The sequence below is a fragment of the Oryzias latipes genome, chromosome 8, assembly GCF_053564925.1.
Source record: "Oryzias latipes strain Hd-rR chromosome 8, Olatipes_Hd-rR_3.1".
Classification (NCBI taxonomy): Eukaryota; Metazoa; Chordata; class Actinopteri; order Beloniformes; family Adrianichthyidae; genus Oryzias; species Oryzias latipes.
The window spans coordinates 22,477,929-22,504,205 of record NC_136244.1 but is presented as its reverse complement, the minus strand read 5'-3'; the positions used below and the strand labels follow the sequence as shown (position 1 = coordinate 22,504,205).

The 26,277-nt window shown below is 40.2% G+C and overlaps 1 protein-coding gene across 1 annotated transcript; it reads right to left on the bottom strand.

Annotated features, from left to right (window-relative positions):
- Nucleotides 1-571: 571 nt before the first annotated feature.
- mrc2 (mannose receptor, C-type 2) lies at nucleotides 572-25,807 on the bottom strand. The gene is made up of 29 exons (XM_023957411.2): nucleotides 25,449-25,807; nucleotides 21,040-21,441; nucleotides 15,695-15,868; nucleotides 15,440-15,604; nucleotides 14,587-14,700; nucleotides 14,211-14,354; nucleotides 13,945-14,136; nucleotides 12,221-12,375; nucleotides 11,968-12,072; nucleotides 10,325-10,440; nucleotides 10,086-10,234; nucleotides 7,890-8,107; nucleotides 7,621-7,763; nucleotides 6,626-6,722; nucleotides 6,406-6,535; nucleotides 6,298-6,330; nucleotides 6,017-6,183; nucleotides 5,612-5,780; nucleotides 5,386-5,528; nucleotides 4,748-4,856; nucleotides 4,493-4,659; nucleotides 4,308-4,416; nucleotides 3,982-4,220; nucleotides 3,731-3,893; nucleotides 3,488-3,637; nucleotides 3,247-3,360; nucleotides 2,862-3,041; nucleotides 2,753-2,776; nucleotides 572-2,678 (listed from the first exon to the last, which is right to left on the bottom strand). The coding sequence occupies exons 1-29, from the start codon at nucleotides 25,573-25,575 to the stop codon at nucleotides 2,458-2,460; spliced, it is 4,419 nt and encodes a 1,472-aa protein (XP_023813179.1). The 5' UTR covers nucleotides 25,576-25,807; the 3' UTR covers nucleotides 572-2,457.
- Nucleotides 25,808-26,277: the final 470 nt, after the last annotated feature.

Below are 26,277 nucleotides of genomic sequence, written 5' to 3'. Positions count from 1 at the left end.
GATAATGTATTTTTGCAAATTGCAATAATTTGAGTGAGCTGACAGGCTTTGCATAGTAAGACAGCAGTGCAGATAAATGAGGCTTAAAGGGAACGAGTTAAACAAAGTAGGAATAAATTAAGTCTTAATTTTCCACAAATCACTGGTAGGCCCAGCATTTCTGTTTACAGTGCAATTAATTTCAATTCTGATGTGGGGAAAGGTTGGACTAATTCCATTTGATCTGACTAAATGGATCCTATTTAACATAACAATGAGCAATGAATGCCAAAACAACCCATTTTAAAAGTGTGCTTTTACAGAATTTGAAAGCAGAACTGTGATTAACAAATAAAGTAGAAACTTTCTGTCGGTTCTTAGGTGGTTAAGCTTAACGAATCGAAAAGAGGGCCACAAAACAGACAATAACCAGTGAAACAAGGAGAGAAATCAATTAGGGGCCAACATTCAAGCTTGAAAGTTTTGGGTAAGAGGCGCCCTCCTGTGGACAAGAATCAACATTACAGCTTAGGTTGTGCTTTCTTGTTTCTTAACACCAAAAAATGTCGGACTTAATAAACATTGCCTGAAGTATGATAATGTAGACTTTATTAATTTCATATAAAAATTGAATTTCAGGTATTTTCAAAGGGACAAAAGCTGCTGCCTGCAACACAAAGATGCTCACGGTTGCATCTTTAAATCCTCCCTCATTGTCACTGATCAAACTGCAACCTGCACAGAAATCCACCAGCAGAGGACAGAGTAACCACCAACTCCTCCTTCTCCACCTTCACTTCTGACTCCTCCTTTCCTCCCCCTCCTAGTTTTCCAGCTTTCTTTTTTTTTCTCTTTGACCCTTTGTGTCCCAAAGCCCTCCTCCTCCTCTGATTGGTTCCAGATGTGTCAGTGAGCTTTTCCTGCAGACTCAACATTCCACAGCTGGAGACCGCACACACACTCACACACCCGCACACACACACACACTCACACAGCTCTGCCTTGTCCACCAATCTTCGTCCAACTCAGGGAGCAAAATGTTTTTCTTTTTTTACTTTTCTGAAAAAGGTTCTAAAGCATTCCTGCTCGCAGGGAAAAAGAGCGGCCCAGAACTGAAGGAGTGAGGTTAAACGTTTCAGGAGGCAAATTAGCTCCAGTCATTACATTCTGTGCTCAAGTGAAATTCTAACATGATGTCAAAAGACAAAAAACAGATGGTTTCTGTTAACAAAAACTCTCTTTGAACATCCTTTGGCTCATACACACCAGATAAACTGTACAACTTATGCAAGAAGGGGATGATTTCCTTTACAATTATCCCGTAAAAGAGGAATTTTTCCAAACACTTCTCAAGCCATGTGCAGGTCAAATCCCTTTTCTAAGTGTTACATCTTGAAAATGACTAAAAGAAAAATGCGGAGAAGGGAGCTGCATGTCGTAAAGAGATGATGGAGCAGACAGATATCAAATTACAAACCATTTTTTCATGGTGCGCACAAAGAAAATGAGTGCCCGGAAAAAGTGTTGTGTCAGCTCCAGATGGGGGCACAGAGAGAGCCAAAGCAAACATCAAGAATCACAGAACAGAATGAACGCAGCCAAGCGGAGGATGAAATTAGATCTGAGTAAAAAAGTGCCAAAATGTGGCTCAAAGTCCCATCATGTGATGACAACCCTTGCTCCTGCTGGACTGAAAAAGACAATGTTGGCTATTTAAAGACCAGCTTCCATGCAAAGTTCTACTTATGTGCACATTTTTAGTGCATGCCCTCAAGACGGTTTAAGGTCCCTGTCACCTTCAACGTGTTCACATTCGGACGTCCTCCCTTCTCGGCTGACAGCTGCTGCCGACGTGTCAGACCAGAAAAGAGGGGAGAGGCAGGCTCACGAAACCGCAGGCGCATTTAAAAGTACCAGTTTCCTGCAGCTGGGTAGATAGCATAAATGAAATAACAACAAAAAAAGACAGTTCAAGTTCTGGTTAATACTGCCACGGCAACAAAAGGAAATCTGAAGGAGAGTTTTGGTCTGAAGACAAGATGAGTGGACATCTACAAAGTGGAAACATCATGAGGCTTCGAGCCAAAACAAGAACAACTTGTTTAAAATATACTTTTTTACAATAATTGACTTTGCCACTTAAAAAAGTTACGAAACAGTTTTATGCTGGGAAAAACCAAAACCCAGAAAATCAGGGAAGCCTACCTACACTTTTGGTTAAAAGCAGCTGGAAGTTTCTGACTTTTAGTGAAAAGAAATTTACAACTACAATATCCTGGCAATAAAGGACTTGGTAAAAAAAAAAACATTTAAGCTGCAGAATCAGTTTCAAAGTCATCCTCTGTGCCTTACACAGCCTTTCAGCAATTTACAAATATTCTTTTTGGTTTCAAAGAGGCAAAGACCATACATGATACAGATGGATGTATCAGGAACCAGCCTCTGCTGTGTGAGCTCAGTTCGAACGTGCAGCTGGAGCTACTCCGGCTGCTCGTTCAACTCCATGTCCGACACCAGGATGTTCTTCTCCGTCTGCTCCGCTAGGTTGGAGTTGGTGCGGCTGTAGCGGGCCCCCTTGTAGGAGCCTTGCGAGCCCATGTTTCGGCGGCGGTACAGGTAGATCACAGTGACTGTCAGCAGCACCAACAGCATGCCCGTCACCACGGCGACAATGATCGTCGGCACGTGGTCAGTATCCACTGGATGAAGATGCAGAGCAAATAGATATCACACAAATGGGTATAAAATCTCTGCTGCTGTTAACCAGGCTTACCTGACACAGGTGATGTGTCAACACCTGGAAAAAAAACAAGCAGAAAGATGTTGACATGCTCATCGGGGAGCTCTCTTCAGGAAGGACATGTTATTTTGTGCATTCTCACTTCGCGGCCGCTTGCAGATGACTCCATGTGTGCGATTTCTGCAGGAGCCCGGCTTCCAGAACCCGCTGTTGCTCTGGATCCAGAAGCAGGAGTTGATTGACAGCACAGAAAAGGCAACGTTGTGGGTTTCCCAGTTGGTGTACAACATCTCTTTGTCTTCATCCCACACAAGACCTCTCCCTACAGGAGCACATTAAACTTCAGGGGGGCTTCAACTACTAATGGGAGGGTTACGGACTCTTATGGAAAAATTCTAACTTAGCAAAGAATTCAATGTGTTTCGTAAATCTATGCTTGTCTTCTTAAAAGATGAAATGATATAGGTTGGGTTTTTATCTGCAGGCGGCCTATCTGATAGTTTTCTCAAGTGAATGGACAGCTGAACCTTTCACTTTGACACCCAGCCAAGCTCCGTGCGCCTGCTCCGCATAGCTCTGGATGTGTTCCCATATGAAGCCGTTTTCTGCCTCATCCATGATGGAGAGAAGCTCTGCTCCAACTAGAAGCCAAAAGAAAGACGAAAAGGAGGAACTGATCTCACAGAGAAGTTGAGCAATTGTGCCATATTTCTAATGAATTTTACGTATTGATGAGGTCAGGACTCTGCAGGGCCACTTCTAACATACTTTTTTTGCAGGATTTGTGTGCATCCTGCTGCAGTTTGAGACTTTGCAAGTTGAAGGCGTAACAGTGATTCCTGAAGTGGACCCATGCCCATTCTCCCAGAGAGTGGGGGCATTGTCCCGGGTAGGTCCACTGGTGACTCACAGACTCGTCTAAAAGGGAAAAAAACAAACGGCACGAACAAAAAATAAGCACTTATGATATGTCTTTGAGTTTTTTTTTTTTTTTTTTTTTTGATGACGTACTTGCAATCTGACAGATGACAGTTTCCAGTTTGGAGTCGCAGGGGGTCATTGTCCACTGTCCAGTCGTGGTCATGTGACCACATCCAGCCATCTGATTGGGCTCCCCATCTTTCCAATTTGAATATACCACATCTTCATTGCCGAGCCAGGTGAAGCTCCGCCCCTAAATTCCCGCGAAAATTTTAAAAAGTCCCCCAGATTCTTATAATCAAGAAATGTATTGAGAAGTCTTTCTGAGTTGACAGACTCACGCCGTAGTTGTAGAGAGCGATCCAAGCTGGCTGGTGGAGGCTGTTCATGAGCAGAGTCAGGTAAGCTTGCTGGTATGGATCCTTTACTGTGGCCAGAGTCCCATTCAGAGATTCACAGATGTGCAGAGAGCTGGTCCAGTCCAGGCGCTTCTTCACCACCCTGTACGTCACGCCTCCCAGCTCCACAGGTTTCGACAGGGAGGAAGGGATGAGGGGCGGAGCCGGAGGAAGACCTCGATCTAAAACAGGTTTTGATAGTTCACTGTTAGAAATTTGACCTCTGCTTTTAATAAATTCCAGCAACTGTTAGTGAGCGAGCATTACACCTTGCTGCTTTTGACAGATGAAGCCGTTATTTTCCATCTCGCAGGCTTTGGAAGCCCACATGCCAACTTTCTTCTCAGGATTGCCGTGAATCATCACCACACAGTTTCCCTTAAGTCATGGAAAAATCATCAGAGGAAGAGAACAATAGCATAAAAAAATGATGAAAGTGAGGATTTTCTATTACCGGCGTCTTGTTGTGGTGGGGTCCACTGTTGTCCAGCGGCTCTCCAGGTGCCCAGTTGGTGTAGCTGAGCAGACCAGCCTGAGCCCACTGGAAGTGACCTTTAGGGTCTGAGGTCAGACCCACCCAAAGGTCAGCGCTGATGTACTTTAGCAAAGTGGTAACAAAAGCTGCAAAGAGGTTCAAATGTGACAGCGGGCAACAACTGTTCTCCATCTAGTTTTTGCCTTCATGTCAGCCATATTGTGCAGTAACTACCTTGCTCCAGAGGACTGGACACGACTGCCAAAACTCCTCCCTGCGTGTCACATTTCAACTTGGCTGCGGACCATGTGACTCGTGGAGATTGATCGAACACTTTAAAACACTGCAAAAGAAGAAAAACTAGACAATTAAAAAGGCAGAGCAACATCTGCAGCTTAATAAAAAAGAAAATGTAGTATTATGATGTTTAAAGACCCACTCTGATCATCTTTTGATCTATTTTAAAAGCGTTCCCAGTGGTTAATTCATTCTTATTCTGCAGTTTTTCGCCAAAATCTAAAAAACCTGTGTCGTCTTCTAGGACATCGTTTCTGCAGAGCGGCAGGGTTTAGTAGAAATGTGCCTCTCTGCTCCTTCCGGATGCTGAGAGGTCTCTGTTTACACTGTCTCCTGGTAGCTTACAGCCCCTCACATCCCCAACCTAACATTACAGAACAAAAATGGAGTGTAATAATGGAGCTATCCACCTGTACAGTTTTTGAGCCAGATGCCAGCTCAGACGAGGAAAACGAAGGGTCAAGTCATCTACAGGTGGCCGCATCATTGTTAAAAATACCATAAACACGATTTTTAGCAGAGTGGGTCTTTAAGAAAATGCATGCATAAAGCGGAAAATCCAGCTGCTTTTCTACCTTATGCTGATAGGAAGCCCATCCATCAGGACAACCTGATGGTGGGTGTGGAGTTGATGGTGTTGGAGGAACTGTCCCGGTAACGTTGACCCTCTTACAGATGTAAGGCAGGTCAGAGTGGCACTTCTGGTCAGACCAGTCCACTTTTCAAATATGAAAGAGACAGGATTCTGTAAGGTGAGAGCGTTTTAAGAGCCTCTTTTAAGAACCCCCACTTCTGGCTCACCTTTGCTGGCAGAGATGGAAACACATCTGCGGTCACGACTGAGGGGGTGCGGCCGGCCGAGCGCCCAGGAAATGTAGTTGAGCACAGAGTGGTCTGACCAGCGGAAACGGCCGTCATTTTCGTAGGTGTGAAGCCCCAGCCACCAGCTGTCACCTTCCACTTTCACCATCTGAGGAGACCATGAAAATTGTCAAAAGCATCTTTTTGATGCATGAGGAAGATTTATCACTCAGCTTTACTGTAATTCTAACCACCCAGTGCGGAACCTAAATTACATGCCTTGTAGAAAATGTTCACCATAATTATTTTGATTTTGCAACTTTGCCATTTATGTTTGTGGTTGTTTGGTATTTCAAGGAGGTTTTTCTTTTATTTAAAGCCCTTTGTAAAGAAAATACACATTGCCTTGCGTAAAGTGTTGGCCAGAAACATTTGCTCATCGGCTGAGTGGACCGAGGCCAGCGAAGAATCGAACCAGGAGCAGATTCTTTGTGCTTGATCCCAAGTGGTGCGGTGGTCAAAGAATTTGTACTCCGCCTCTTTAAACATGATCCATTCTGGTGAAGTGTTGCCTGAGAGACAGAGAAAAGGGCAAAGGCACAAAATGAGAGACTTTAAATAAACCCCATGAAATGTTAACCAATGAAAGGTTTAATTAAAAAAAAAACTAATTAAAAGAAACAAACCTTCTGTAATTTCTGGAAGTTTTTCAACACTTCCTAAAAACAGAAAATCATCTTTATTTGAGAAAAACAACACTTTTATGTGAAAGGAGAAATGAAACACTGTAGCACCTCTGGGAATCTTGCAAATCCAGTCTAACTCTGAGTCACAGTGCATAGCCAGCCAGGTCATTGCTCCCAAGTCTGCTGCAGCACACTGACGCACATTGTAGTAGTAGCGGCCAAAGTTCTGGTACGTTACCTGAGAAACATAAGAGGAGAGCCCAGCTTTCAATTCAAACTTTTTTTTTCGCCTCTTCAAGAACTGAAAAAAGGTCTGCATTTGACTGACAGCCATGCCGTCGCTCCACTTCCAGCTGCCGTTGTCCATTGGGTTTCTGCGGTTCAGCCCGATCCAAAACCAGTGCTGCTCATGCTCCTCTGACTCCCTGCAAAAAAAAATATATATATATATATGTTTCTGTTGAAATCATCATCCAGCCTCATTTTAAAAACACATAAGATACAAAAACAAAGCACTTTTGAAAACCCACTCCAATGAAAATCGATTTTTTTTCATGTTTTTAACACGTACTTGTGGCTTTTTTCTGATTATGGAGGACATAGATAAAGAAAATTAAGATCAAAATTACATTTCAGTATTTTTTTAATTCAAATCGCAAATCAGGAGTTGACAAAAAAAAATGCAGTTTGAAAAAGGGAGCATTTCAGAGGGAAATTTTTAATGAACTCCCGCTGCTCTGCAGAAACTATGTCCTTGAAAACGACACATGCTTCTTGCGCTTGGCTATAAACAGCATGATAATTAAAAGACCACTGGGAACGCTTTGAAAATAGATCAAAAGTCTTTAAGATGAATAAGGCATTGTTGCTTTGTTCATGACAGAGGAGCCTCACAGGATCATGAGGCTTTTGCAGAACTTCAACGGCAGTTAGATCAAGTGTGAAGCTTCATGCAAATGGCTGCAGACAGATCTATATAAAGCAAACTGTGCATTTCATTTTTTCAGCCCAAAATCAGTACCGTAAGTTGTTCCAGAAGGAGACCGTAGCTAAAAGCACAAAATTAAAAAAAATATAAATTGTAAAATGTCAAAAGTAAAGACTAACAAAAAGAAAAGGTCAAACTTTTTACCTCTTTCATGAAAAATAACATTTGAAATCCAAAACAAATGATAATGACCAATAAAAAATATATATATATTTGTACATGTTATTATTAAAGTCAAAGAATAAATCTGCCAGACATTTTGAATAATAGAATAGAATGGAATAGGTTTTTATTGATCCCACAAAGGGAAAATTGATCATCAAATCTGTACGCACCCGAACGCCTCATGAAGGACCTGCAGCACAAAGTGCTCCTCATCAGGGCCGCTGATACTCAGCAGGTGGGCTCCATGTCTGCGACAGAACAGGTGAGCATCCAGCCAACTCAGCCTGTTTTCCATCTGGGAAGAGTGAAACACCTGCATACAGGTGATGGCAAGTGTGAAAACAAGCTGCTTATGAGTTCAACAGGAAGAAAGTGGAGTCAAAAATGAGAAATTTCTAGACCAACTGAGCTGACAGTTTTTGTCGCCCGTTTGATGGACCTTGTAACAGTAGCGCAGGTTACTGTTGCTCTTCCAGCCGCTGGGGCAGGAGCCGCTCAGGCTGGGGGTCGGCAGAGGGGCTGGGGGCTCCGGGCTTAGAGACGTGTCCTGGTTCTGACGGCAGATGAATTTCGCCTTTGCAGACGCACACTCCTTCACCTCCCACAGACCGGTGGCGATGCCTGTTGCCATGGCAACGCAGCCGCTCTGAATCTTGGCTGGAGAAGACACACGGGGAGTGAATTATGGGGTGAAGGAGGTTGCAGTGATGAAAATGTGTGCAAGAAGAGAAATAATGAGGGGGAAAAAAAACCAAAATGTTCAAATGTGCAAAGGAAATCTTGGTCGTCAGGAAATGTCAGCACCATTTGATCTTATCCTTCTCACAGAGCAATTGCTGTGTAGATCAAAAAACATGAATGTTAAAGGTTATTTGATCATTTTTATCATAGAAAACAATAAGAAATCACTAAACTTGAAAAATACCTAAGGAAATAAACGGAAGCTCTCCTCTGATGACAAATCAATCCGTTTTTGGATTATATCTACAGGTTTTAAAGCAGAAAAGATTTTCAAAAGGTAATCTGGATTTAAGCTTTTTAAATTGAAGATGTTTCACTGTTTGTTCATTCATCATTCTCAATTCTAAGTTAAGCTGGTAAAAAGGGCCTTATAGGCTACTCTGAGGGGAGAGTCAGACTTGATAATAAGAGTCTTCAGATATCTACAGATTTCATTTATCAACTTGCAGCAGGTTGCAGAATTTTCCATTTCAGTTTGATCAGAAAAGCTAATCATATGTAGTCATTCTCATCATTGCTTTTTCTCAGTTAAAAAGTTTTGGACAGCTTCATATTTTCACTCTAGATTTTCTAAAACATTAATGGTTTTGCTGAGATAGCTCTGATAGAAAACGAGCCTTATGCTTTGGCCACTGAATATTATTCAGATAATAACATTAAGTTCTAAGTATCCCCCCCAAGATCACAGCAGAGGTTACAAAGAAAATGTGAGTTTGAGACATGCTGTTATGAAACAGGAAGACATGTTTACTCTTCAGTTAAATTATGAAAACAGCAGATAATGAAATTAAACTGTAACATAGCAATAAAGAAAAATGGTCAAATAAAAAGCAATTTTATTTTGAGATAAAGAAAACAAGACTGCAGGGAAACTGGGAGGTCCATTAAATGCCTTAAGACATTCGGAAAACACTTTTGTAAAATTGCAATTTATGAGAAAAAGTCACAGATCTAGGTCAGATGTGTGAGATAGGATTTTCATTGTAGTGTAATGCTGAAAAGAGAATTTCAAAGAGTGAATTAAAGTGATGCAATTTCTAGAACATGAAAGTTTTTATTATATTTTTGATTAATTTAAGATTTCTGTCTTTTAAGCTATAACCTTCATTTGACCTTGGTCAAATATCCAAAAACCGAAAACAAAACTGAGAGGCAGTTGTTTTGTCTTCAATCCCTCACTTCCGTTTTCAGAGAGAATAATCATGGCACTGTATGACACCTTATGACACTCATTTCCTGTTGTTTACTCAGATTTTTCCGGTTTCAAAACAAAAATTACAGCAATACACGAAAATTTGTACTTATTTATGTGATGAAATCACTTCTAAAAATTCTAAAATCAGGCATTTAACTCCAGTGAGCAGAATCAGTAGGCCAGCCTGTTACCTTCTATAGTTGCACTGTCACTGTTTGTTTTATTATATATTATTGTTCAGAGTTTCTATCTTTTATTTTATTGTACTTACTTTCACAGCACTATAGTGAAATGAAACTGATTGGTTGATTTGATTTGTTGATTGATTTGTTGATGTGTAAAATGGACTAACCACATCAAAAATCTGTTATATATCAATTTTTCTGTTCTAGAGGCAAATATTCAGAATGCTTACAGGCAAGGAAGCTCTCAGATTGCCTTTATAACACCTTAATTGTTTTACTCTATTTCAGTATTTGTTTGCATTTTTCTAAATTAAAGAAATTTCATATATTTAATCTTTAAGTTACACATGAAAAATAAAATATACCTAAATCCCCAGGTATCACTTCAAGATGTTACTTTTTTAGTTAAAAAGGCCGCCGTGGAAAAAATTTATCAGGCATAAGATGAAATTATTTAAATAAATTCATATTTTAAGTTTTTAGATTATATACATGACTTTAAACTGTGACCTACCTGGTTCGTTTCGATTCCAGTTGGTGTAGGATACTCCGTCTCCACTGAGCCAGTGAAAGGATCCAGGACTGCCCTGATCGTAGAGGCCGATCCAAAAAGACTCTCCAGAGCGGCCAAACACCAAGCTGTTGGCAAAAGCCTGCTCGAACCTTTGCAACCGAGAGAAAAACGCTTGTGTCAGAGACAGCACAGGTTTGTGATAACAGCTGGAAGGGTCGGGATGTGAGCGCTGGCAGAACCTGTTTGTAATGGGAACAAGAGCCGCCTGGTGCGACTCGCAGGATTTCTTGGCGTCTTCAAAGGTTAGCAGATCTTCTCCCACCCAGTAACAAGCTGGACTGTGCCACTTCCAGCCCTGAGAACAACAAAGAACAGCAAAACACACACTTTTTAATCCGTCTAACAATGAAGTCCTTTCATTGCCTTTAATTGCAGGGCAAGATGAACATGTTAGAACACTCAAAGATAATGCCTAATACCTCCTGCCACCTCCTGCGGAATAATTATAAATGTTTGCAGGACAAGACCTCCTCATTTGCAGCCTTGCAGTGACACTGCTAATCATTTTTCATCCAGTCATTTAAATTAGCCAAAAATACCACCTCAAGCTTTTCTTCTTCTTAAATTATTTTAAGTGTTTTGACAGAAACTATTTGCTAGCTCATATTTCCAGATCAAAGTTTTTCACTTAATTTTCTGGAAATATCCTTTCTTTACAAATGAAACTAAAAGAACTGGGTTAGGGAAATATTAACTTTGTTTTATTGTGAGGCAAAAATAAAAAGTTGTAGGGTAATGTTGCAAAATATGTACTGAACCTTGGTCTGAAGCTACAGGAAGCTGAGGATTATCTGTGATTTTTGTTGCTGCGTTATTACATTTTGCAACCTCTAATAAATAAAATAGTTTCTAGATACGTTCTGATTATTTCATTTTGGGGTCAAAACAGGTCGTGCAGATTTAATTGACTCCCTAAATACAAAGGAGGCCTGCATGACCTGCCTCAGAGTCTGAAGGTCTCAAAGTAGCTGCATCTTTTTAACTCACAAACAGAGAAAAAGAGAGTAACTGCTTCAGTGTGAGAGATCTGTCATGGCGTCTTTGACAGACAGATATACCCAGCAGCGTTTTGGGCAAATGGGTTGAGGATTATCTGGTGTAATGTTTCTTAAACAGCCAGTTGGGCTACGTCTCTGGTTGCTTCATGTGTTGCAGGCAGTGAGCTCATCTGTTCAGGTTGAGCCGCACCACCACAAGACTCGACAGCATCTGCAGCGCCATATGACCCCAGTCACACTATGATGACTTGCTTCCCAGCAAGGGGTGCAAAGATTCATGACAAAAAAACAAATGCTCCATCTGTGCATAGATCTTTGCTGAATGCAACAAGCATTACATCATTTACACAAATGGAAGAGCATGCTGGGCATCAACGGGATGCATCAGCGTAACCTACGGTTTTGCTGTCACACTGATCTATATGAATGAAACTGAAAAATCTGAATCTTGAAGAAAAAAGAACCTTGAAGAAAGTTTTTTTAATTGCAAAATAATCTTAATTTGAGGAAACATGTCTTAGAAACTAGAAATTCTCTAAAAATTGGAATTCTTGGTAAGACTATTTATCTCACCCAACTTGCTTATATTAACAAAACCTGCAAACGGGGTACAATTTTTTAACTTATTTTTAAATTGCTTACTTTTTTAGAGTTTAACATAAATAAAGCTTGAATTTTCCCTTCAAATCCAGTAGTTTTGAAATCAAAATTAAAATAGCCAGAAATCTGGGGGAGGTCTACAAAAGAGAAGTGAAGAGTAAATATGCAACTGAAAAGAGGAACATTTAGGTGACGTGAAAGTGAAAAAGGGTACAAAGTATTACTTGATTGCAATCCTGCTGCTGTGGTTTCCCATCACTCTTTGTTCCTGGTTTCTTGCAGATGGAGGGCAGAGTCAGATTACAGGGGCTATCATCCCAGCGACCCTCCTGCACATCATGGGAGCAGCCAAACAGAAAGCGGGAGAACAGATGGTGAATATACACAAATGAAGGAACCCCGCTGACATTGTTATTTTGGAATGATTTAAGCCCCTTCCAGCAGAGGTCGGCGTCAGGGTGTGTGGGGGTCACTCACAGCGCCCCAGATGGAGACGCAGTCTTCTGGGGTGTTGCGGAAGTTATTGGGTTCAAATGGGTGCCAGTAGGTGAAGATGACAGGAGTGTGGTCGGTCCATTGGAAGTCCATTTGCATGTCGGTGTCATGGAGCCCGATCCATAACTGATCAATGTCTGAAAAAAAGCAGATTGAAAAGGGTAATTCAAAGAAGCTACATTTTTTACTTGTTAAAGACCCACAACAATCATCTTTTGTTCTATTTTAAAAATGTTCCCAGTGGTCTTTTAGTTATGATAATTCCACTTTTAGCCAACAAACTATGTCGTTTTCTAGGATATGGTTTCTGCAGAGCAGTAGGTTTCTTTAGAAATTAGCCTCTGAGTTGTGGGCAGGACTATTTATTTATTTTATTTTTATTCTTTTTAAATATTTAATAAGCAATTGGAGGATGAGTCCCTTGTGATACCACATCTTGTTTTCGAGGGGTTCGTTGTTTAAATTTATATTAAAAAAAAGAAAAAGCTGACAAAGTTGGTAAAGTTGTTGAAGTTTGGAGCAGGGAGCTAATGGCCTGGCCAGCATGTTTCCTACAACACATATGACCTTTTTCAAACTAGAGATTTTTTGTCTGCTCCTGATTCTAAATAATTTCAACAAAGAAATACTCAGAATTGACATTTTTGAGCGTAATTTTCTTAATACATGTCGTCCATCATCAGAAAAATGCCACAAAAACACTAAAAACAAAAATTTTATCAGAGTGTGTCTACAGCTATTTTCTCAAAATGCTTTAACCATCAAACAATGTTGATCTCCAGAGTCCATGATTATCGGGAATGAAGCTATAAAATTAGAAAGCAAAAAGGGATCTAAGTGATTGTAGTTTTACTATTCCTCTAGCAAAATATCCAAATCCATTTTAAGGTAATAAAAACAGAATATTTGTTTGGTGGAGCTGAAGCCATATAGATCACCGAAACAGGTTAGAAAATATAACCAACTCAGCCAAAGGAGAAAGTCAAGAAACCACCAGAAAATCTAGTCAGTACTATAGTGCCTCCTTTAATGACTAGAAATAAGATGCTAACATGCTAGAAAACAAAATAAAATCATCATATTTTAATCCAAAATATGTAATTCCCAAATATGACCTTATTCCAGCTAAAACTATTAGAAAAAGTGTTGCGTTGGTAGTGAAGCTTTGGTGGAATTTTTAATAAGGAAGATCTATGTCATTTACCGGTATGGTGGGTCAATTCACTCTACACACCATTAACAATTAGGCCTTCACTTTTAATTGTTCCTCTTAGTCAATCAGTATTATACTTTTGTCTTCAAATAAACAGATTGTTCAGCTGAGGTTATCTCTCTCTACATTCTAGATGGTTCGCCGCCCAACCTTCACCCCGTTCTCCACGTGGAGCAATGCTTTGGATTGGCCTGTCCTCTAATCACCATCCAGGTTCTAGGGTTTATACATCTATGCTCTGAGTTCATCCTAAGCACACCAGAGGTCATCGGCCCAGAGCCTAATTGCCAAAGATTGTGGACTTGTTTCATTTATTCTTCCTAATTGAAAAGTCCTACTTGGTATGTGAGTTTTCTTGGGTAAGGCAGGAATATGGTTGACCATGTAAACATAGTGGACAAAAAAGTACACAAAAACAAAAACAAAAACTTCATAAACTCAAACAATTTGAACCAATAGCTAAATAGCCCACACAAAACACAAAAAAATTCACCTTTCCTTAAACTGCGGGTGATAAACTCGAGCTCAGGTAGGGTGTGAATGCTGGCCAGATTCGCCTCCACCTTCTGGCAGTTTTTCTGAGCTGCATTCCAGTCCGTCTTCTCCGAATTCAGCTTGTAGCATCCAGCCTGGAACGCCTGCCAACCCACATCACATTCATATTTCTCATCATCTGTCCATGAATCTGCAGAGAGAAGAAAACATGATTAAAGCTGAGTCTTGCTGAGAAAGGACTTAGCTTATGCCTCCCACACAAACCAGTAGTGAAAGGATCCATGGTGGCGTTGGGTCTCTTCTTACACACGTATGGCAGATCAACAGAACAGTCTCGGTTTTGCCAACGACCTGATGATTCTGTCCTTATCACCACGCAGTTCTCCTCATCAGCATGGTTTGGCTGTTCTAGAGTTCAGCATAAGAGACAATTTTTCAAAAGCATTCTGGTGGCAGGGATGCTGCTACAGTCTTTTCTGGGGGTCTGCAGTGAAATACTGTGGTTGCGCTGGAAGGCTGCCAGGTGGATGTGTTTTCTGAGAGCTAAAGCGTGCACACTCAGCCCTCTGTTGGAGATGAGAGTTCAAAAAAGACCACAGATGTTTCAGAAAAAAGCAGGGTATTGTTTTTACAGGCTAACCTTTTTCCCAGTTTAGATACTTGAGTGGTGAGGAGTCGGACCACTGCCAGCCTCCACTGATGTCCAGGTCATTGAGGCCAATCCATAAAGCAGCACTGTAGCCAGTCAGTAAACCTGAAAGAGCCAGAAAGCACATCCGCTCAATTAAATGACTGATGAAAAAACTGTTGTAGGATATTTTGTGCAGAAAAAAATAGTGACATTTGTACTTTTACAGTGCAAAAAATAAATTTTCGCATTATTACATTTTTTTTTTCAAAATAAAATGTTAAAAGCATGAGTTGACAAAAAGGTTTGAAAATCTGTAGGGTGGTGTTACATATATATATATTGCATTGTTAATGAAAGTAAGTATTTCAGGTAAAATTAATTTATTCCACAACTGTTAAATTATATTTATTTTTCATATTTGAAAATTTATTCATTTTCTATTTCCCAGGTTTTTGGCAATAAAATAAATATTTAAAAAGAGGCAACAAAGACATTTTTTACTTTTTTTGTCTTAACGGGCGGCCGCGGTGCAGTGGTAGGGCGGTCGACCTCTGATCGGAATATTGCGGTTTCAATTCCCACCTTGCCCGCCCATGTGTCGAAGTGTCCTTGGGCAATATACTGAACCTAACCTTGCCTTTGGTGGAAGGTTGGCGCCAGTGTTCGGCAGCGGAGCCGCCATCATTGTGTGAATGTGTGTGTGAACGGGTGAATGGGTCTGTAACTGTAAAGTGCTTTGGGCCTTCGAAGAAGGTAGAAAAGTGGTATATAAGTATACGCCATTTAATTTTTGATGCATTCTTTTAGCAAAAAGCATTATCGTCTGCAAAAAAAAAAATGCATTTGTGTACAGTAATCACACCATTGATGTAAGTCTGCTCGTGCAGCTTGGTGACGCTCAACAGATCCGCCCCCTGCTGCTGGCAACTGATCCGAGCCTCGCTCCATGACAGGGCAGCCTGGAAGTTAAACTGGTAACAGCTGTCCGTCAACGGGTCGGTGTCCCAGAACGTCTCACAGCTACTGCCTGGCGATAACATACATCAATCAAAAGAAAATGCCGTCTTCTGCAAATCTAGAAATTCCAAATTTCTGTCCTGAACAGTCAACTGCTTACTCTTGATGGGACAGAACCCCCAACGCTCATCTTGGCCATAGTCATATGTAGTAGCACACCAGAGGTGACCATCTTCACGCCCAATGCTTGTGCAGTTATGAAACCACTGGCCATCATACAGGAAGGGCAGATGGCAGGGTCGCCCTTGAGAGTTACCCTGGATCGTATAGATGTCTGGAAACAAAAAATAAATAAAAGCAGTTACTTTTTAGAGCCTCACTTTCAGATGTAATTGGGTACAACTTTGACTTTCAATGTGCATTTTTTCACCCTGCAGAATTATGTGGCTAAATTACGATATTTTTAATACAGTTTAACAAAAAGATGATGCAATCCCAAGCTGTAAAGAAAAGAATGACTGCTTCTCATCATTTAGATTGATTTCTGACATGCAACCCCATGGTTTGTGTCACACCTGCTTTAAATTTTCAGAGTGAAATAGTGGGAGCAACAGAGCAAAAGGCGTTGTCTAAACTGTCATCAATACATGTTAAGCAAATGTAAAAGGGGACAGAAAACTCATTTAAAATGAGAAAAAAAAGTTTTTGCTCTTTTCTCCCTGTTTCCCCGCCAACCAACTTACTAATGTCTGACCAATTCCCCTCATGCAACAAATTGTAAAAAGAGGGTCACTTAATGTTAAAGTCCCACTCTGATCTATTTTAAAAGCGTTCCCAGTGATCCTTTAATTAGGGTTATGACATTTTTTAGGCAAAAAAAAAAAAACGGTTGTTTTCTAGGACATAGTTACTGCAGAGCGGTAGTAGTCTATTAGAAATTTGCACTTGAGTTGAGGGCGGGACTGTGGGTGTGCAGTAAGCCCACCCCCTTCCCATCATCCATCTGTTTACACGGTCTCCATGTGTCTTACAACCTCTCACACATGTATGTCAGTCCTGACCAAAATGCAAACAGCACATGTTAAAAACACCAAAAATATTATTTTTATTGGAGTAAGTCTTTAAAAACCATCAAGTGGTGTCATTACAACATGGAAACCAAAGGAGCGGAGAGATAATGCACAAAAGGTACAAGGAGTTTTTCTGGTTGCTGAACTTTGTGGAGCTTCCTCTTAAACAACAGTTTTTGATGGTTAGAAAAGAATCTTACAGCGGAAATTAGTCTTAGTTGTAAAGCAGGGTGGGTACATTTAATAAAAAAGAGCTACAACGGAACAAACAATGCAAACTAAAGATAGCTTTGTCTGTTTACTGCAGCTTACAAACACTGGCATTTCTTTGGGCATACTGTGAAGATAACCTCCCCTAAAACCAACATTATTATTTATCCATCGAATTAGACACAAGCTGTCCACAACAGGAAGTCTACCTGGAGAAAAGAAGATATAGGGAATCAAACCCCCAACTTCAAAAAGCAAAATGTTCTCATGTTTATAATTTTTTTTCACAAATGCAATTTCCTTTAAATCAAGGCAAATCTGTGAGGAATAATTAGGTGGAATCAATAAGATCTGTTGCTTGTTTTACATAATTTTTACAAACTATTTAGAATTTTTTTCTACTAATAAAGTTGAAATTAGTTACCATTTCAACAGTAATACCAAATCTTGGTGTGTTCTCTACAATTTATTTATGTCTTATTATTGAAATGTAAAGATAAGCTGTCATCTAGTGGCATAAACTATAAATTGCAGCTAAATGAACAACCACAATATAATCTTTTTTTTACATTAAGGTTCTGTTTTACTGGTAAAAACAAACAAGTCTGTCTTGACCCATTTTTTTTTAGTAAAAACAGGTTCTATATTTAACCTTTAATCTCTGTGCTACTTTAGTGAGACAAACATAGATTGTCAGTCAGCACCAGATGAATTTCAGGTAGGTAGTGGGAGAATAGGATAGAATCTCTTCTGTCTTGATAAGCTGGATATGATCAAATGCTTTGGTAGAGGAATTAAAAGGACATTTCATCATGCTAAGCTACAATTAACTGCATATCCCTGGTCTGCTCTATGAACAATAGCAAAGGCAGATGTTCTTCATACATTTTTATTGCAGTCTCCTCTTGATATCAGTCATATTTCTTCACAGGATGAAGTAGGCCTGCACAATATACCGCAAATTTATCGTTATCGCGACATCAAGCTGTGCAATGTGCATACCGCAAAAGACGGCGAAAATCGCAATAAATGGTTACCTTGACCTCTGTGCTATCCTAGGCACTTTAACATTGGGAGTGGGGTCATCTAGACCCACTAGACAGTGCTCTGAAACTTTTTTCTTCAATGATTTGTGATCCTCACTGGTGTCCATGGATTACATGAGATCTTTCCACCTTTATCCACCTTTGTCATGGTAGGGAGAACAGGTCAATGTAAGGGTGGGGTTATCTAAGATAGCATAAGGGTTAAATGTGCTAAAACAAACTCATGGCAGCTTGAAATATTGAATAAATGAAATAAATCCCTTTACGCATTTAACCAATCGGAAAGACCCGTTTACGTTGTTGATCAATCAGATGAGCCCTTTTATGTTTGCCTCCTATGTCGACAAGGGTCATTTGGAGTATAATTTTTATACTGTTGCATTGAAATGGAAATGATGTTTTTGGTTGGTTTGATATTTGTTTATATACCGCAAATTATATCGTTATCGCAATAGTAATCACCAATATCGCATATCATATCGTGCAGCCCTAGGATGAAGCAATAACTACACATACTAACGATTTACTGGTGTTGTGACAGTATGACAGACAACGTGAGGATTCTAGCAGCAGTACTAATCATGGATGAGGCAGCAGAAATGAGGGCAAACACAACAGTCCCCAGGCTGGGAGTCAGCCCGGCTCTTTTAGATGGAGCGGTCAAAGCAGTGGTCACATGGTAAGGCTGGTGCTGATGGCAGAGAATGGCTTATTCATCAAAGTTGTGCCTCAAAAACATAAAAATGAAAGACTTTAGTATTGCCTCTTTTTAATTTTTGTGACAATGAACCATTTTTTAAACATGCCGCAGCTAGACTTACACTTCATTTTACTTGAAGTGTTCGCACAAATGATTGTTTTTTTCATTTATGGAGAAAGTATGTGTTACTTTTAGAATAAATAGCCTAAAAGTTCTTAGTACTTGAAAGTAAAACGTTTTTTTGTGTGTGTTTTTTCTTTCTAATTTTAAGTTGTAAATATGTGTAGCCAAGCCAGAAGAATAGCCCCCTGCCGCGCCCAGGGCCCCAGCCTGGGAAAGCACCCTCTGCCCCAGACAGGCACCCCACCACCACACAGAAGTTCTGAATATCCACCACCCCAACCCCAAGCATGAACCAGGGCCCCCCATGAGAGACCCGCCCCATGCTCCAGTCAGCCACCCACCCACCCCATGGGAGGTCCAGGAGAGAGAAAGGCAGGGGCCGCCCACCCCTGCCCAGGAGGAGGACGCCCAAGAAAGGTGGGGGACCCCAATTATAAACATGGCCCGACCAGGCTCACCCACTGTTGGAATTTTGGAGAGGCCCAGCGCTTGAGGGCAAGGACCAGAGACACAGAAACACAAACAACCCCAGGATCAGATGTGGTGTGATCCCTGGCTCATGGTCTCTCCATGCAGGGATCCCTGCATGGAGAGAGGCCCGCCGGGCCATTGCCAAGGGCCCAGTTCCCCCTGGGATGGAGAAGGGGACAGAAGATCAGAGGTCCCACTTTCCTTGTGGTGTGTGTTTGTTTGTTTGTTTGTATGTGTGTGTGTTCCTGCTGGAGTGTGAATTGTAAAGAGGACATCTCCTGATCGCTGGCAGTGATCTCCATGCACGATCTCACCTAGGGGCCTGACTGACCCCCGATTGGTGAAACAAGCCCCCCGCAGTGTTGGGCCCAAGTCTCCCCAGTCCCCCCGAGGCAAGTCAAAAGACCACCCCCCCAAGCCAGGGCAGTTCCCTACCCAACCGTGCTATCCACACACCCCCACGCCCAACCCCAGGAGACTATGCAGCGCTCCTGCCTGCCCCACCCAGGTGCCAAACCCGACCCCCCTCCCAGACTAACAGAGCCTCCACCGCTCCTGCCAGGCACCAGAACACCCCAACCCCAAAACCACGGGAGATGGACAAGGAGCGGTGATACCCAGTCATCCCACCCCCTTATTCAATGGGAGACCAGAGAAACTGAAGTCTTTCCAAGTTACTTAAACTTTTGGCTGACATTTTTTTCCAAGCCGATATGGTCAAATAACAGATTCATGTGTTGACTAACATTATTATTTTTCTTATTTTCCAGTTTATTTAAATTTTGTTATGTTTTTTGCAATACAAAGAGTTATGAAAATTAGAGATACTAATCCTCCCTCTGAATCGATGTCACTAAGCACACAAAAGGAAGGTGAAGCTGTGACATTAAGCCAGACTGATAGATCAGTTTACGTGTTCTTTGCATAGTTTGATCGTACTTCTACTGTGGTTTTAACATGGTTCATTTTTGATACATCTGTAAAAATGTCACGTAAAGAACCACAACTTTTCTCACTTTTTCCACGTATATTCTAGTATGACCGATCTTCATCTGTGCAAAATGTGTGACACAGCCTTGAGTTATCTGACTTTTAAGCTATTATGTGCTGATTCAAATTTATCTATAAATGTCTCTGAGTTGTCTACTGACAAACAATGGTCAAAGATAAAAGCACAATGTTAAGGGAACTCTAAGTTTTTGCAAAATGAAGAGCAAAATAAACTAAAACTTCCTTTATTTTATTTATATTTACTTTTTAAATCCTAACCTGAAAGTCTTATTTTTTTGCTTGTATTTCTTATTTTTCTTGTTGTTTAGTTGTTTAATTGAAAATTCTTCATAATGACCAGATTTTATTCTGTCATATGATTCCTTCTATTGCAGTGATTCAGCCTTTTTGTGGCATGGCAGGCTTTTCAGTTATAATACTGTGGTGATTTGAATGCATCCACAACGTCCTTGAATTATCTCCTGAGAATAAATGCCTCTAAGTTATCTCCTGGCAAACAATTGTCAAAGATAAAAACACAATATTAAAGGAAACTCTTACATTTTTGCAAATTAAAACAAACAAAAAAAATCTGTTTTGTTGAATTCAGTTCTATTTGTATCACACTTTGATGGAGGAAGACCAGCTAGCTTTTATCTGCTGAAGTAAAACCTGTTATGTTGTTTGTATGTGTGTTTCTGTCCTCGTCCACATACTGTATGGTGTAAACACACATTTGCAGCACGGAGACAGCAACAAAACAAAAAATTTTCTACCTACAATTTCCAGGGACTTCTATATTTATATCTAAACGCATTTCTGATGTTTTCTTATGGCTATTTATTTGTGCATTTCTCAAAACTTCCTAAAAGGATCACATACTAAAAGTCCCTACCCTGGTATTTTTTGGAGCACAGGTCCTGCACATCCCCATGGAGTTTCCACTTGAGCATCAGGGATGATGCGGTGAAGGACGAGTTCCTGAGCGAGGTGGTGTGAATACTGTTGAAGATGTCCAGAACCTGCTCGCAGTTCCAGGTCCAGCCGACTCTGGGGGGCTCTCGGTCACATGTGTACACACCCAAAGGATACGCTTCCATTGAGGAAGTGACGTTGGCAGTGGTTATACCCAGACACAGAGACGAGCCCAGGTTGAACAGGCGTCCACGAGACACCCACTTCCAGCGCTGGAGGGGCTCCTCACAGTTTGATTTCAGGGATAAGGACTTATCCATCACCCCCAGGCAGACGTTGGCACCGTCGAGGATGAAAGCAAAGTCATCAGACTCAGGTAACGCTGTGGAGAGAGAGGAAACAGCAACAGCGATCAATAACAGTGATTAGACACCAACAAGGTCAGGTCAATATCTGAATGACGGATGAGTTTGAACCAGTTTCATGGTCAAGCTTCCCCCATCAAAGAGAGAATTTAAAGATCCCATGTTTTCATCCCTGGATTTAATAACAAGTTTAAAGTCTAAGGATTTGACAAAAAACTGAAAGTGGCCATCTTCATCTTTTGATTTATTTTATATCAGTGGTCTTTTAATTGTGATTATGCCGTTTTTAACATAAATTAAAAAAAAAACCTGTGTTGTTTTCTAGGACATAGTATCTGCAGAGCGGCAGGAATTTATTAGAAATTCATGTCAAAACCCAATTTTCATTAGAGTGGGTCTTTAAAATAACCGAAAATTCTTCCTCTTTTAGGTGTTCACCATTGGTAAAAGAGAACAGTCAGACCTTCCTGAACAGCTCTAACAGCATAAATGACTAAAAAGTTACTAGAAAATCTATTTACTATATAGATCCTAAAGAGACTGAAATCATGAATACAGAAGAAACTCTTTGCCTCTGAACGTTTACATCTATTTTGTTTTATCTTTAAATAATTTGAGGTTTGTCTAAGCTGAGCTGATGTGTGATTTTGTGCGAAGGTGGCAGAAGAAAATGACACACTGGACAGAAATGAAGGAGCCATGGAGACCGTTCACCCCCAAACTGACTTTTCCTTTCTAGCACTTGAAATTGACAGGATAGAGAAAGACCAACACTGCATTCCTTCTCAGCAGGCTCATGTGACTGCAGCAAGAAAGGGTGTGGAGAAAGATCTTTGAGAATTTAGTTGAAAAACATGAATAAAGGGATCCTGATTTGTACTGTACTTTCACCTCTGAAACACTTAGAAGTGCAGTTTAGTTTTGGTAGACATAAATGATCAAAAGGCTCAGAAAAATCTCTGTAATCTGGAGGAGAGGAGAGGAAAACATGGCCTCTTTGTGCTCTGTGGAGCGCTCAGATTATGTGTTTTTTCAATTAGAAACAGAAGCAGTTTAGGAATTAGACAAAACTAAAATAATTGCTTTCCAGGTTGTGTGCTTTATTAAAAACACAACTACATGTAAGGACTTTTTACGTCATTTAAATTTTGCATGACAAAAGTTTGTATTTTTCTTTATTCTGTGGATTTAACAGTTGATGAGGTGAAATACTAGAATTACTGATAGTGGTTTACATGTATTTTTCACTTACATACCTTTTAATCTGCCTAAATCCACACCCAGCAGCCAATCAGAATCGAGTACCCGTATTCACCCAAACCATGCTATAATGATTTGCATACTATTAAACATCAATTAAGAAAATAATTTAATTTTTTATAGTGAGCTGATCTTTTTTGGGCGGCCGACCCATGATCGTAATATTGCAGGTTCGATTCCCACCTTGCATTCCCGCCTTGCACGCCCATGAGTCGAAGTGTCCTTGGGCAAGACACTGAACCCCACCTTGCCTCTGGTGGTAGGCGGGCGCCTGTGTTTGGCAGCGGAGCGGCCACCAGTGTGTGAATGTGTGTGTGACTGGGTGAATGGGTCTGTGACTGTAAAGCGCTTTGTCCTGGCCGGTAGAAAAGTGTTATATAAGTATACGCCATTTCTTTTCAGTCTTTCAAACCACAAAATAATTAAGAAAACTTAGACATTTTTCCTGGAAAACGTACCGCATCTGATTAGTTTGTTTTGCCTAGTTAGATGCTACTGATAGCAAAATAGCAAATTTTAGATTTTTTGAGGTAAAACTTGTTTTATTTCTTTAAAACAATGCCTCCAGCATGAACTTCCCACAGAAAACCAACATTAGTTTGGTGATATGTTCCTCATGTGAATTTGAGCACTCACATAAATACTCCCAGAGAACCAAAGAGAATTCAAGATTAACTTCAAGCCATTGAGTCAGGCAGAAGTTGAGCAACAGCAGCTCTCCTGCTGGGATCTCGTCCTTTTCTTTTGCTCCGCTGCTTCAATTTCTAAGTTCTAAGTTTAAGTTTCTCCAAAACAGAGAAAAAATAGCCCTCTGCTCAGACCATTTTTTACTAAGCGAGGTATGAGAACATCTATACTGGACTGATAATCAATAGCTTCAAGTACCAAAAGTTTTGTTTGTCGTTGCTGTCAGATAAAAGATTATTTTTTACTATTTTTTTCATGTTTGATTTGATCCCATGACTTACGTATTTTGCATGTTTTGAGAAATAGCAAGACATTAAAAAAAAAGATAAAAACTTAGGTTGTTATCTGGTCAGTAAAACAGATCAAACAATGACAAATGCAGCAAATACACAGGAAATTCCAGCCTTTCTGTGTTTGCTTTATTGGTGTTTTACGGTGGACCGGCCTCTGAAGAAACCCAGGCTGTGGATGGGCCTTACCTCATCCGAGAGACAGGGGGGGGGGGGGGGGAGCGGAGAGCTTTTAGTGAAAAGGGAATATTTGCATTTTGCAGCCACACTCTGAAACAGAACAAACTGGAACAGCTGTGAAAATGTGCGTTAAATTTATAAAACCAGATTGTGAAAGTACATACACTTTCATCATTTCCACACATCCATGGTGAAAATGAGTTTGTTGAGACATTTTAAGGTGGCCAGTAGAGTTCCTCAGGTACTTATACTAAAGTCATTTAGTAGGAAATCTACTTAAAAGTGTTCTTTGTATACCATCCTTGTTACTTGTACTTAAGTATTTTTCTTGTTCTGCAAAGTTTTGGAGTTGCAGAAACCTTTCTGTACACAAGGTTGGTCATTTTTTACTCAAATCAATCATTTTAAAAGTTAATAGCAAAACAAATGAGAAACAATAATTTGTATTTTTGTCTGCCTGTTTCTTTGAATTCAATCAATAAATCCAACATTGCATACAGTATTAACTGTTATGTAACCCTTTTTTTACCATCATTAGATTCATTGTGACTACATTTTGAGTAATATTTGGAAATCCCCTGCGTAACAACTCCCAGATTTTAACATTTTTATTTGGTTAAATGTCCTGTCTTTAGAAGGAATCAAAAGGGAAGACTACAGAGCTAACAAGGGGGAAGAATGGTATTTATGAAATTCTAAACATGCCCAAATAAACTGCTAAATTAAAGTTTATAAAGTTTTAAAGAGGGCAATTTTCTTAAATCCCATTGAAATAAACACCAATTGAGTCTTTTTTTCTTTGTGATCCACAAAAACAAAACAAAAAAGTCATTTCCTGAGAGAACTCATTAAAGTTTATGACAGTATGCTCATCTGTTGAGGTCAAATTTTAAGTTAAAAGTTGAACAGACCAAAAAAATGCCTTAAATAAAATGACTTTTTGAATCACTGTTGAGCAAAAGTTGACTTAAAGGATGTTTTTTGTAATCTTCGGTATAAATTGAGCCGTTTTCAAAAAAAATTAAGATTATGCAAACGTAACTTATAAAAAGACAATATCAGGAAAAGAAGACCAGGTTAAAAAAAATGTAAAGTTTTAGCTTTTTTTTAATGATCTGGTAGCTGTTCAGAACTGGACTGAGCTGTGAATTGCAGTCTAACAGGATGCAAAGGTCACATCTGCCTGCAGGGTGCCCAATGAAGCGTCTCTGCAATCTGCAGCTTCACTGTCCAGCCTACGTGACAACAAAGGTGCAGAAGTAGAGCAACAAAAAGAAAGAGATGCGTTTTAAGCCACCCAAAAGTCCTAATTTTATAAAAAAAAAATATGCATTTATGTAAAAAGGGTGAGCCTGGAGCCCCTTCTCTCCTTCGCAGGTTTGTGTGCACATCTGTTTCCACTCACAGCTCGGACTTGTGACATTCCACGCCAACACATTCAAAATCACAGATTTTTATAAAATATTTTCACAATAAAAGCCCTGACCAAAAATTGAAAAAAAAAAAAAAAAAACACAGACACAAAGGCGAGCACCAGAGGTTCAGCGCCTGCGCGTCTCCCGACTCCCAAAGCCCGAAATCGAACGACAGTCAAAGAGTTTCCTCACCCGAAGCGCTGCTCCTCAGTTCCAGACTGAAGAGGAATAAATATAAAGTGCATTTGCAGAGCAGAAGTTGCCAGTTTGTCCGAGTTGCCCCCGGTTCCTCGCTTCGGTGTCGCTCGTGGCGTGGCATGCTGATCGCAGGCACACACACGCACGAACACGCAGGACAACAAGGCGGACGAGGAGGGAACAAAAAGAGGAGCCGGAGCAGCAACTGACCCAGTTTTTTTTCTCCCCTTTTTTTTCTCAGAACTTTGAGGACGGCTGATGAGGAGCTGACCACCGGAGCTCCAATGAAGGAAGCAGCAAAGCGCGCGCGCCGCCTGCCACATTAAATACACTTTTCCCTAATCTTTAAGGTCACTTCAGAGACTTGAAGTTGAAGGCCACCTAGTGTAGCTTTTTATTTACTTTACCACCCCTGATGATAATACAGTAGTTTATAAAAGGGCACATTCTCCCTTTATTACTAACATTAAATCTACTTATAATTTTTGTTTGTATCCAAAATGTCATAAACCTGGACATTTATAACAAAACAAAACCCATACAAATCAAATCATCAGCTAAAACAAAGACAGCCTGCAGGTCTAAAAACGTGTTTTCTTGTAAACAAGAACTAAACTGATTTTCCTTTTGTTTGAAAAAATATCTATGCACGAAATAGGGAAAACTTTGAAAATAAGATCAAAATAATGTTATTTGATTAATGTATGCTTTAACCAACTTCGCTGCAAACTACTTGACACTTGCAAAGATTTTAAACCTCCCTCTAAACATGGAAGAGATTTGTTGCTTAGGTTAACCTTTTTTCTTTTCTCAAAATCAGCAC